Source organism: Stigmatopora argus, chromosome 4, assembly GCF_051989625.1.
Source record: "Stigmatopora argus isolate UIUO_Sarg chromosome 4, RoL_Sarg_1.0, whole genome shotgun sequence".
In the NCBI taxonomy this organism is placed as follows: domain Eukaryota; kingdom Metazoa; phylum Chordata; class Actinopteri; order Syngnathiformes; family Syngnathidae; genus Stigmatopora; species Stigmatopora argus.
Window position 1 is genome coordinate 17944520 of NC_135390.1, and position 12633 is coordinate 17957152.

At 39.0% G+C, this 12633-nt stretch overlaps 3 protein-coding genes across 4 annotated transcripts in view; 2 read left to right on the plus strand and 1 right to left on the minus strand.

Moving 5' to 3' along the window:
* LOC144073712 (neural-cadherin) overlaps positions 1–4905 on the plus strand; it is a 94348-nt gene extending 89443 nt beyond the window's left edge. Inside the window, exons 33-34 of the mRNA XM_077599746.1 lie at positions 2906–3063; positions 3130–4905. Of these exons, the coding sequence (XP_077455872.1) occupies positions 2906–3063; positions 3130–3570 (599 nt within the window). The 3' untranslated portion in view covers positions 3571–4905. The remainder of the gene's footprint in view (positions 1–2905; positions 3064–3129) is intronic.
* Positions 4906–4991: 86 nt separating this feature from the next.
* Positions 4992–8684, minus strand: ube2s (ubiquitin-conjugating enzyme E2S). 2 transcript variants are annotated; one of them, XM_077599742.1, is made up of 4 exons: positions 8481–8684; positions 7489–7636; positions 7100–7290; positions 4992–5433 (listed from the first exon to the last, which is right to left on the minus strand). In XM_077599742.1, the coding sequence occupies exons 1-4, from the start codon at positions 8481–8483 to the stop codon at positions 5074–5076; spliced, it is 702 nt and encodes a 233-aa protein (XP_077455868.1). In that variant the 5' UTR covers positions 8484–8684; the 3' UTR covers positions 4992–5073. The 2 variants fall into 2 exon arrangements, with proteins under 2 accessions (XP_077455868.1, XP_077455869.1); XM_077599743.1 differs by lacking the exon at positions 8481–8684 and adding an exon at positions 7925–8052.
* A 742-nt stretch (positions 8685–9426) lies between these two features.
* josd2 (Josephin domain containing 2) lies at positions 9427–12631 on the plus strand. Its single transcript, XM_077599744.1, has 4 exons — positions 9427–9894; positions 10989–11114; positions 11547–11744; positions 12161–12631. The coding sequence occupies exons 1-4, from the start codon at positions 9773–9775 to the stop codon at positions 12288–12290; spliced, it is 576 nt and encodes a 191-aa protein (XP_077455870.1). The 5' UTR covers positions 9427–9772; the 3' UTR covers positions 12291–12631.
* The last annotated feature ends 2 nt before the right edge of the window (positions 12632–12633 follow it).

Here is a 12633-nt window from a genome sequence, read left to right on the forward strand (position 1 = left end):
ACATAGTATAGTAAGGCTTTTTTTCCCTTAAAAAACGACATAGTATAGTAAGGCTTTTTTTTCGTAAAAAAACGACATAGTATAGTAAGGCTTTTTTCGTAAAAAACGACATAATATAGTAAGGCTTTTTTTTTCGTAAAAAAACGACATAGTATAGCAATGCTTTTTTTTCGTAAAAAAACGACATAGTATAGTAAGGCTTTTTTTTCGTAAAAAAACAACATAGTATAGTAAGACTTTCTTTCTTTAAAAAAACGACATAGTATAGTAAGGCTTTTTTTTCGTAAAAAAAACGACATAGTATAGTAAGGCTTTTTATTCGTAAAAAAACGACATAGTATAGTAAGGCTTTTTTTTCGTAAAAAAACGACATAGTATAGTAAGGCTTTTTTTCTTAAAAAAATGACATAGTATAGTAAGGCTTTTTTTCTTCAAAAACCGACATAGTATAGTAAGGCTTTTTTTTTCGTAAAAAACAACATAGTATAGTAAGACTTTCTTTCGTTAAAAAAAACGACATAGTATAGAAAGGCTTTTTTTTCGTAAAAAAACGACATAGTATAGTAAGGCTTTTTTTCGTAAAAAACAACATAGTATAGTAAGACTTTCTTTCGTTAAAAAAACGACATAGTATAGTAAGGCTTTTTTTTCGTAAAAAAACGACATAGTATAGTAAGGCTTTTTTTCTTCAAAAACCGACATAGTATAGTAAGGCTTTTTTTCGTAAAAAACAACATAGTATAGTAAGACTTTCTTTCGTTAAAAAAAACGACATAGTATAGTAAGGCTTTTTTTCGTAAAAAAACGACATAGTATAGTAAGGCTTTTTTTCGTAACAAACGACATGGTATAGTAAGGCTTTTTTTCTTTAAAAAACGACATAGTATTAGTTAGCCTTTTTTTCTTCAAAAAACGACATAGTATAGTGAGGCATTTTTCGTAAAAAATGACATAGTATAGTAAGGCTTTTTTTCTTAAAAAAAACGACATAGTATAGTAAGGCTTTTTTTTCGTAAAAAACGACATAGTATAGTAAGGCTTTTTTTCGTTAAAAAAACGACATAGTATAGTAAGGCTTTTTTTTTCGTAAAAAAACGACACAGTGTAGTAAGGCTTTTTTTCGTAAAAAACAACATAGTATAGTAAGACTTTCTTTCGTTAAAAAAACGACAGTATAGTAAGGCTTTTTTTTCGTAAAAAAACGACATAGTATAGTAAGGCTTTTTTTCGTAAAAAACGACATAGTATAGTAAGGCTTTTTTTTCGTAAAAAAACGACATAGTATAGTAAGGCTTTTTTTTCGTAAAAAAACGACATAGTATAGTAAGGCTTTTTTTCTTAAAAAAACGACATAGTATAGTAAGGCTTTTTTTCTTCAAAAACCGACATAGTATAGTAAGGCTTTTTTTTCGTAAAAAACAACATAGTATAGTAAGACTTTTTTTCGTAAAAAACGACATAGTATAGTAAGGCTTTTTTTTCGTAAAAAATCGACATAGTATAGTAAGGCTTTTTTTCGTAACAAACGACATGGTATAGTAAGGCTTTTTTTCTTTAAAAAACGACATAGTATTAGTTAGCCTTTTTTTCTTTAAAAAACGACATAGTATTAGTTAGCCTTTTTTTCTTCAAAAAACGACATAGTATAGTGAGGCTTTTTTCGTAAAAAACGACATAGTATAGTAAGGCTTTTTTTCTTAAAAAAACGACATAGTATAGTAAGGCTTTTTTTCGTAAAAAACAACATAGTATAGTAAGACTTTCTTTCGTTAAAAAAACGACATAGTATAGTAAGGCTTTTTTTTCGTAAAAAAACGACATAGTATAGTAAGGCTTCTTTTTCGTAAAAAACGACTTAGTATAGTAAGGCTTTTTTTTGTAAAAAACGACATAGTATAGTAAGGCTTTTTTTCGTAAAAAACGACATAGTATAGTAAGGCTTTTTTTCTTAAAAAAACGACATAGTATAGTAAGGCTTTTTTTCGTAAAAAACCGACATAGTATAGTAAGGCTTTTTTTCGTAAAAAACAACATAGTATAGTAAGGCTTTTTTTTCGTAAAAAAACGACATAGTATAGTAAGGCTTTTTTTCGTAAAAAAACGACATGGTATAGTAAGGCTTTTTTTCTTTAAAAAAACGACATAGTATAGTAAGCCTTTTTTTCTTCAAAAAACGACATAGTATAGTGAGGCTTTTTTTTCGTAAAAAACAACATAGTATAGTAAGGCTTGTTTTCCTAAAATAACGACATAGTTTAGTAAGGCTTTTTTTCCTAAAAAAAAAAAACGACATAGTAAGGCTTTTTCTTGAAAAAAACGCCATAGTATGTATAGTAAGGCTTTTTTCGTAAAAAGCGACATAGTATAGTAAGGCTTTTTTACTTTAAAAAAAAGACTATGTATGGTAAGGCTTTATTTCGTTAAAAAAAGACCACGTAAAGTAAGGTTTTATTTCGTTAAAAAATACCATGTATAATTGGACATTTTTTGTACATACCATGTATAGTAAGGCTTCATTTTGTTAAAAACATACCATGCACAGTAAGGTTTCATTTTGTTAAAAACAATGACCGTGTATAGTAAGGTTTCATTTCGTTAAAAACAATGACCATGTATAGTAAGGCATTTTAAAAAAGGCCAGCTATATTAAGGCATTTAAATTTAAAAAGACCATGTAGTAAAACATTTTTTGTTTAAAAAAAAAAGACCATCTATATTAAGGAATTTAAATTTTAAAAAAGACCATGTAGTAAAGCATTTTTTGTTTAAAAAGAAAATAACTTATATTCATTAAGGTTTTATTTGGTTTTCAGGATTGTCAAGAAGTCACAATGTTTCCATTTCATCCAGAAAAACCTTCTCGTTGAAAACAATTGCCCCCACCCATTTTTTTTTCCATACATAGCGGTTTTAGTGGCGGTGACAGTGTGGAACCAAAAAGGCAGCCGCAACAAATTCCGCAAGCGTGGCGTCTACCACATCCCGGCCGAGCGCCAAAGCTGGGAAGATGTCCGGGAGAACATCCTCAACTACAACGAGGAAGGCGGCGGAGAGCAGGATCAGGTAATGGGTGGCGACCGGCGACCAATCCCCCCTGGGACCGGCGTCCAATCACCTTTCCCATTCCAGAAAGCTTACGACATGACGGAATTGAAGCGTCCGCTGCGCTGCAGTCTGTCCCAGTCGTCCTCGTGCACCACGGCGCCGCTCATCAAGTCGTCCCCGGGCTCGCAGGAGGAAGTGGCTCCCCACGGCGCCCCCTACCTGAGCGTGCCGCAAGCGCGCCTCCGCACACAGGCTCCTCACTCCTCGCCTCGCTCGCACGCCCACTTCAAAAGCTACGTGGAGCGCATCGTGCGGGAAGCCGATCGCGACGACGCCGCCCTGCCGGAGGACGCCTTCCACATCTGGCGGGACGAGGGCGCCGGGACGCCGGCGGGGAGCCTCAGCTCGCTCGGGAGCGACGACGAGCGCGACGGCCACGTGCCGCGGGAGCGCCTGGCACGCTGGGGGCCCAAATTCCAGACGTTGAGTGAGATGTATGACCACCCGCGGGGGGCGCTCTTGTAAAACAGAGGGCTACCTTACTCACCATCAGGGGCAGACTTGAGTTTCTCTCATTTGAGACTTTTGCGAAATAGACGCTAGGATCGATCTGAAATCACGTGGAATTTTTCCAAAATGGAACTTTTGGGACGTGGAACTTCACGCATTTACACCTAAACTCCCTGAAACTATTTTTAAAAGTTTTATGGCCAGCTTAACCAATTATGAGAAAAGTCATAAGACTGCATTTAAGGTTAAAGTTGTCAAATTACAATTTAGCTTTGCCACATTCCATAGTATCACATTTTCTCATAAGATTATTTTATTCTTGTGAATATGACTTTTCTCTAGTCTACAGGGTGTTCCAAAATATTTGACGCCATATCACAGGCCAATAATTTTGACAATTTTCGACGGGATGACCTTAAACGTTTCAAGTTTTTGTGTGCAACATTTGGCATTTATTTCTTTTCAGGTTAAGAAATGCATCTCACTTCAAAAGAAAAGGCATTTTGCCTGTTAGCGTGCTCGGACTCAGTCACCCAGGCAAGTAAGTAGAAATTTTGCAGAAAAGACACCCACTACCAAACAAATTAGGACTTGGCAGCCAACATTTGTGGAAAAAGGCTGGAATGCGAGTTTCCACACTTCTTCTTCCAAGGACAACGCAGCAAGGCCTCACCAACCTGCTCTACTAATATCCAATATTTTGAGGAGCACTTATAATTTTAGCAAAAGTCAACTTTTACCAGTTAAGTGCATGTGTTCCAAAATGTTTGAGCCCATTTTGTAAGCCAATTATTTTGAGACAGTGGAGCAGGTTGGTGAAGCCTCCTTCATGCGTAGCCCTCAGAAGAGCAAGTGTGGAAACTCACCTTGCAGTTCTTTTCCTGGTGCCAAGTCCTAATTTGTTTTGTAGTTGGTGTCTTCTTTGCAAAATGTGTACTTACTTGCTTGGGTGATTGAATCTGAGCACTCTTACACGCAAGATGCCTTTTCTTTTGAAGTCAGCCGCATTTCTTAACCTGAAAAGATAGAAATGCCAAATGTTACACACAAAAACTTCAAACATTTTTAAACAAGCTGTGAAAATTTGAAGTCATCCCGACGAAAATTCTCAAAATGATTAGCCTATGAAATGGGGTCAAACATTTTGGAACATCCTGTATTGTTTTTCCTTTGTGGCCCTGATACTCCAGTAAGGAAAAAAATGTTTGTTAAAAGTTCAAATGCTCAACTATGCAGCTGTTTAAAATTGTACAATATGTGTATATGAACGTTTTCTAAGTGTGTGACAGAAGATTTCTTTTTTATATATGAAATTTAATAAAGAAAAAATAATTTTCTCCCTGAAAAGCATCTTTTACTCACTTTAAAGGGCCTTCAAAATGTACGATAAGGGGAAAATGCTACTTTTTCCTTGTCGTAAATGAATGGTGATCAAGCACCTTAAAACAACTCATATCTTTATTTACACTCTTCCTCACGCACGCAGTCAAACACACTGAAAAGCTTGAATAAAAAGCATTAAAGTCGCCTCAAGGCGCGCTTTTTATCCGCTTTCTTTTTTACCGCTATGTTATTGATGGAGCTACTACTGCTGGCGCCATTTCCTAGAGCGGCGGGCACGGCAGGCAAGACCACGCCGCCGCCATTGGCTCCGCCTCCCGTCCTCTTGGCCAGGTCGCCCGCATGTTTCTTGGGCTGGGGTCCGTCGTTGGCTTCCGACGAGGCCCCCGAGGAGCCGGCGGGTCCCGTCATGGCGTGGATTTCCGTGAGGAGACGGGCGCGGGCTTCGTATTCCGTATAGTTCTCCAGGAGCAGGCGACCCGCTTCCTCGTTGAGGGCCGACTCCGGGTTGGGATGGATGAGGAGACATTTGATGGTCTGCGAGGGGGAGGGACATTGCCAGTTAGAAAATAGCATCCATATCGCTAAAAAATACAAGGGTATCAAAATTAACATCCAATCGCGTGTCTCGACGTCACGTTCGACCTTAAAATAAATTCTGAATAACATTTTCGTAGTCGTAAGTACTGCAAAAAAAAAATCTGAGAATTTTGCTGCTTTTTGCTTTCACTTTTTTTCGTAAAAGCGTAAAAATAATGTGTTGAGAATGAATATTTAATTATTATTTTTTATTTAAAAAGTATATATACACTGTATTTTCTCGCATATTAGCCGCCTCAGTGTATAACACGTACAAATTGCCTTAAAACCGTTGAATTTTACGATTTCTCGCGTATAAGCCGCCCCCTAATTCACGATTTTCACCTGTATAATCTTTGTTTTATTAGGGAGTACAAATGTCTTACTTTGAAGGGAAAAATCGTAAGAAAAATCGCCAAGTGGTATTTCTGAGATACTGTATGAATCGAAATGATCCTCTGCTGGATTGCACATTATTTGGGTATTTTATCATAAAGAAGTTAAATTTAAAAAGGAAGTCACGTGAGCAGTACAACTAGGAAGTGTTTCCGTAGCGGTCTAGGTAAGATGGCGGCGCCCGGAGCGAGCAAAGGCAGGCACAAGTGAGTTTTTTCATGTTTTATGCAAAATATGTTTATTTTCTAGAATTTCATTCCTAGACATCAAAATAAACTTTGTTTAGCATTTTAGCTGTTTATCTTTTCTCTATTTTGAAATAAAGGACTGTAATGGCCACATTGTCTTGCGTTATGGCGTTTTGTTTTTGTCACCTGGCAGTTTCGTCCATGTCAAATCTAATTTGTGCGCATATAAGCCGTACCCTCGATTCAGGCATCATTTTTTTAGCGACAAATACGACGTATATGCAAGAAAATACTGTATATTTTAAAAAGGGAATTTACTTTTTTCTGAAAAACTGGAAAACTAATAAAAAAGAAAAACATTTTTGGTATGGACAGGCTCCAAAAAAGGGGATACATATAAGATTTAAAGGTTAACAACGTCTTGAATGCATCGTCGATTCATTTGATTACTGAAAGCTGACGATTTATTGTTTGGGAAGTCGGGAATTATAATGCCGGGAATTATAATGCCCTCAGAAAACCATATCCAGAGCTGCCAACGTGCGTCGACCCCTTTTCAGGAGTTTTATATTTTCATCAGGAGTGAATGCGATCAGCGCAAATTCCATATATATATTTTTTAAATGATGATTGACAATGCACTCGTATTACCGAATTCATCCTGTTTACAGTGCAGTTGAATCAAATCCGTTAGTATGATGGTGGAAGCCGTAGCAATAGTGTGAATTTCAAGGCATTTAAATTGGAAATATGGATCTTTTCCAAAATAGTTGCTTCCCCAAAAAAAATTGGTACACCTGAAATTCTGAAGGAGTTGGCAGCTCTGCATATCTATAATGTGCACTGTTGGTTAGTAATAAAAAATAAATTGTTTTTAAAATTTACCCCCATTTTTTTGGGTAATTTATTAAAACTATTTTTACTTAGCATTTTCCCTCTAACTGCTTCTACAACTCTGTCAGTGCCCGTCTACCAAATCGCAGCGGTACGCCGAGTTTGTATTTACCTAAAAAAAAAAACATCAGAACGCACGTACTCACCAGCAAAACGTGCCTGAGCCCCAGTTCCGCCTTCCAATCCCTCTTCAAAACGTTGACGCAGATCTCTCCTTTGTGGCCCACGTTGGGGTGGAAAATCTTGGTCAGGAAATACCCTTTGGGTGGAACGGCGGGGAAGTCCTTCCCGAGGACCAGGCGCATTCGGAAAACGCCGCCGACGAACGGCGTACCCTCTGCCAAAGTGTAAACAGAGCATGTGTGAATAATTCAACTTTTACTGCGATCGGTCTCAGCCCGCATTGAAAAGGCAGGACAGTAAAGACCGGGGTACGACGGGGTGGGGTGAGGTTTGAACTCATTGGCTGCCATTGATGGCAATAGACGTCCAAGCCGCTTAACCGGGAGAGGTTGGCAGCGACGCGGCCTCTTACCGGGTCCTTCGATGGCCGTGTGAAGTTCGGTTATGTCTTCGTCGCTGGGGTAGATCTTGATACCTTCTGGTGGGTCTGCAGCTAAAGCGGAAACTTCTTTGTACACCAGGCGAAGAACATGAGGGGGTAAATTCTCCACATTGGAGTTCTGGGGGAAGAAAAAAAAAAGGAGTTAAATTGATTGTTGTTGTTGCACCATTGGCAAAAAAAACAGCTTTGCTTCAAGACTTCGATAGATTTGGTAGCGGCCTGATCGATCAATGTATTGTTTGGTTTGCACGTGGAACAGGTGTCAAAATTTTAAATTATTTTGCTATAGAAACATTTCCCCTGTGATAAACGGGGGGGGGGGGGATTTACTGCATTAGAAAATATTGGAATTTGCTGTTTTTACCATTAAACTGCATTAGAAAATATTGGATTTTGCTGTTTTTACCATTAAACATGAACAAAACCTGCTATTTTTAGTCTCATGGAGTAAGTGTTAATAAAGGAGAGTTACAAAACAATAATTGCTCTCTGGAAAAGAAAAGGGAAACTAATAAATCGAATTCTTCAAAAAAAAAAACAATTGACACAGGTGTGGTAATTTATAGTAACGGGTGCATTTCAATTGACCAAATGGAGGATTCGTGTGACCTTTTAATACGTTTGAATACACAAATATAGTGTATTTTACGAAGAAAAGAAAGTCGATGGTTAATATTAAGTCTTTGAAAGGGCCAGGATACATCAGATTGGGTTTTAAATTGACGTCACGGTGGTTACGCTAGCCTCATCAAACACGAATCACAATTAGTGAGTTTATCACCCTTGACCGATCGGCACACCAAAACAAATTCCAACTCGTCAGAACATTTGAAAGACGCCATTAATTGTGTTTTAGGAAGACTTTGGGGGAGGTATATTCGACGCCTAGCGACGAAGAAACACCGAAACAAGCTAACAGCTAACTCCGGCTAGCCGTACAAGCAAACGTTGACGTGTCTTACCATCTTAAAAATGAGTTCTTCAAAAACGGCGTGGTTTAAATTACAGGATACAGCCTTTCCGCTAACGTGGGAATAAAATAAATATTTAACGGAAACTTCCTGGGGTCCCACTAGCTGCTGTTTTCCCCCTTTTTCGTTGACACAGGAACAAAAATACGTTGCACGGTTAACCTGACAGGATGGGCCAATCGGATCACGACAGTGAGGTCGGTTGTTTGAATTTAACCAATCAGAACGTGGGGTCTTAAACGTCATTAGCAGACGCCCAATCATCCAATTGTTAAAGGCTAATAGTTGTCGGTCATTGGTCCGTTTGAAAAAACAAAACTCCACCAATAAGAACGGAAAAAGAAAAGGGAAAATGAGAAAAGGAAAAGAAATACAAAATTAGAAATATATTTTGACAAAAAAAATCACTCAAAAAGAAAACGTCCACTCAGCAGTTTAGCAAATAATACTAATCCTGGTTCCAGAGCATCGTTCAACTACTAAATTAAGAAAATGTGGTAACAAACACTCAACACTAGAGGACGCGTCTGGCTTGGCTGCAAAGGAAGGAATTTAGGCAATATTTATGCAAATAAGTAAACATAAGTAACTTTTTTCCTCGCTGTTTTTGTTACATAAATTTAAGACCGAATCACCAGCGTTTTTTTAAGATTCTAAGATGTCACCAAACAGGCAGCCCAGAGGATCAGTGGTTAGATCGTCGGCCTCGCAGTTCTGGGGTCGAGGGTTCGATTCAAATATTTAAACATGGCTCATGTTCAAGATCGGGTTCAAAACAGGGATTCGTACGCCCTGGATAATAAACAAGTGAGGAAAAACACCCTTTAATAATATCTAATAATTAAATAAACAAGCATTTATTTGTCCATGCAAACCCGGAAGCTGTCAAACCAGTGTGCGCCCCACCGAGTTCTAGGCAGGGCTGATTGGCTGATCCATCCCGTAAGCAAACGCCCTTTTGCCTAGAACCTCAGTGGGATTAAAGAAAAACAGCGCCAAGCGCGTATTACCTCTCATGTTTTTGTCTGGAAAATGCTTCGTCGGCAGCTTGTCATTCTCTAGAAACAACACCACACACGCCTCGTAGAAATAAGACAAAATCCTTCACTTAAGTTTCTTTTTTAAATGATTCTTTAGCCTTGCCCGCGTCGTGTTGTGAATGTTAGCTAACATGGGAGCTAGCTAACTGTAAATGTGGGCTGCAACACGCCTCTGTTTACTTGGCTTTCGGTCTGTTGAAGTCGAAGTTATTTTAAAATATATATTTTATTATTAATGTTACCATGAGTGAAGGGGAGGTTTTCCACGAGAAGCAGCGACTGGAGCTGTGCGCCATCCACGCGCTGAACAACGTGCTCCAGGAGCGGGTGTTTACCAAGGAAACAGCCGACGACATCTGCAAACGGTACGGCGATGATTTCATGTTCATTTGCGTCTGGTATAAAGTGATTAAAAATTAAATTAAAAAAACTGCATCCGTCTACAAAATTTCGGGAAAAACATTTACTTAGGTTTTTGCTCCTTATTCGGTTTATTTCTATATATCCATTTAATTTACCTTTAGAAAAACATTCAATTCAAATAGCAGGCATACAAGCCTTCGTTCGATTTAGATTTTTTGTTTACTTTTTAAATAAAATGTAAAGGTATTTATTGTGGAAATATAGGGTTTGTCATTTTCATTTCATTTTTAAACATGCAATTGTCATGTGACGTTTCATTTTTCCTTTTTAATTACATTTGTAATACTACCAAAAGCCTGGTAAAACACATTGTTTACATTTTTTTTCTAGATAAATCTTTTTTAACGTTACTAATATTTTGAATATTTCTTCGAAATTCGCAAAACTTGTTTTTTAAGTTAACCCTACTATTCAAAAATAAAATTGTGCATTTTTTAGATACAAACGGAATATATTTTGGATAGTACATTGTTAATTACATTAAATAATTTAGCTCATCTCATTTTATGAAACGCTTTACCCTCACTAGGGTCGCCGGGGGTGCTGGAGCCTATCCCAGCTAGGGACAATTTAGTGTCCAATCAGCCTACCATGCATGTTTTTTTTACATGTGCATTTTATTTGACTTTTTTCTTCATACTAAATTTCCAATAGGGTCCAAAATCATTATTTAAATTTGTAAATAATTCTTTAAATCTGTTTTTAGAACATAAACTCTACTTTGGAAGTGGACTCAAGCTACTGACAGTTACAGCCAATAACACACACACACACCGATACTCACGGAAACAAAAGTCATGTGTTGGTTAATAATCAAGCTGCCAGTTTAAAAAAAGGAGGAAGAAAAAAAACGAATCACATGAATAACGTCAACACGCGGCCAAAGTTAACCCGAATACAATCATTGTCCTTCGACGCATTTGAATGGAATGACTCAGCGACCAGATATTAAAATTCCAGGAATTCAAACCATGTAATAGTCATTCCCTTTTTTAAAAAAAATATTTTTGTGCTTTGTTTTTTTTTTTTTTTGCAGGCTGGCCCCTCAGTGTGTGGTCAACCCCCATCGCTCCGTCTTGGGGACGGGCAACTACGACGTCAACGTCATCATGGCGGCGTTACAGAGCAGGGACTTGGCGGCCGTGTGGTGGGACAAACGCAGGTGGGTCCGCAGAATATAGGTTGGCGATGTCCACGTCGTGCCAGTGAGCGGAATCGGGTAAAAAAAAAAAAAAGTTCGGCTTTTTAAAATTGAGTCCTTCACATTTTTGAGCATTAACTCATGAGCTGTCACAGGCGTCCAATCCATTTTGACTGGGAGGGCTGGCAGTGATCGATCCCACCCCGGTCACATGATGCCAAGCACTGGTCGCGTCAATGTCACTAAAACACGGTCACTTGCTATGGCAGTCACGGAGTTAACAGATATGAAATGACCGTATTTTCCGGACTATAAGTCGTTTTTTTTTTTTTCCTCTCTCTGACTATCGCAATTTTGTTATGTTTTTTTGTATGTTACATTCAGCCTGTTTTTCTGCATTGAACTATTTTTTTTACTTTAAAGTATGTTTGTTGTCTTGTTTTCTCCCTTCAGGCCAGTGCGGAGCCTTTGCGTCTCCAGAGTGGATGGCTTCATCCTCAACGTCCCTTCGTGCGTCTCGCTCGGCGTCCTGTCCCTGCCTCTCTTGCGCCGACGCCACTGGCTCGCCGTCCGTCAAGTCAACGGCCAATTCTACAACTTGGACTCCAAGCTCAAGAGTCCAGCGTGCATCGGAGGGGAAGCCGAGCTACGGTACGCTACTCGATCTTTCTGTCTCGTAGCAAACATTCCTTTGAGGGTCGCTGGGGGGTGGGGGCGCTGGACCCCATCCCAACCCACCATGGGTGCCGCCCTGAATCGGTGGCCAGCCAATTGCAGGGCATGGGGAGACAAAGGACAACCAATAATAGCTAGGGACAACATAGTGTTAGCCAGCTAGCCTAGCTTGCATGTTTTTGGGGTGTGGAAGCCACTCCCTAAAAAAATCAAGGTGATTCCAGTTCATTTCCTGTTGATCTTCAATTAACTTCCTTTCAATTTTGAGTCCCTTTGGGGACAAACTTCCTCATTTTGCGCAACGTCCTGCAGATTTGGGGGGGGGATTTCACACCATTTCCTCCTGTTCTCCGGGTATTTACGGGTCACTTCCTGTGGTAACTTCCAAACAGGACTTTCCTGGGCGAGCAGCTCTCTCAAGACGTGGCCGAGATGCTCCTGGTGGTACAGCGGGAGGTGGAGGAGGACGGCTCCTGGTTGAACCCCGAAATTGCCGGCGAGGGGGCCAACAGTGCACCGTGAGAGCCAAACAAAGGACTTCTTTTTTCCTTTTTTTTTCCTTCAGGGAACAAACATTGAGCGCTTCACAAACACACGCCAAAGAGAAGACGCTCACGTTTGTGTTCCAATGATTGTAATTATGGAAAGGAGCTAGCTAGCTTTTCAAGCTAGCTTGGACTTTTCACGGCAAGTGTGTGCTAACAGTTACACACGGAAGGACTGTAAAAAAAACAGATGGATTAACAGCGATATTAAATAGTGATCATGAAAAAACAAACTTTGGAGACTTAAAGTTTCTCAGCAGGTTAACCGGGACCTTGACTTACACTGTCATTAAAGAAAATACGTTTGTCAACATGTAACA

Excerpts from the sequence above, each read along its gene's own strand:
- josd2 (XM_077599744.1), top strand. The coding sequence starts at position 9,773 with ATGAGTGAAGGGGAGGTTTTCCACGAGAAGCAGCGACTGGAGCTGTGC. Across the intron at positions 9,895-10,988 it reads GCCGACGACATCTGCAAACG|GCTGGCCCCTCAGTGTGTGG; the intron begins GTACGGCGATGA and ends TTTTTTTTGCAG. Across the intron at positions 11,745-12,160 it reads GGAGGGGAAGCCGAGCTACG|GACTTTCCTGGGCGAGCAGC; the intron begins GTACGCTACTCG and ends ACTTCCAAACAG.
- ube2s (XM_077599742.1), bottom strand. Across the intron at positions 7,291-7,488 it reads CACGGCCATCGAAGGACCCG|AGGGTACGCCGTTCGTCGGC; the intron begins GTAAGAGGCCGC and ends ACACTTTGGCAG. Across the intron at positions 5,434-7,099 it reads GGCTCAGGCACGTTTTGCTG|ACCATCAAATGTCTCCTCAT; the intron begins GTGAGTACGTGC and ends TCCCCCTCGCAG.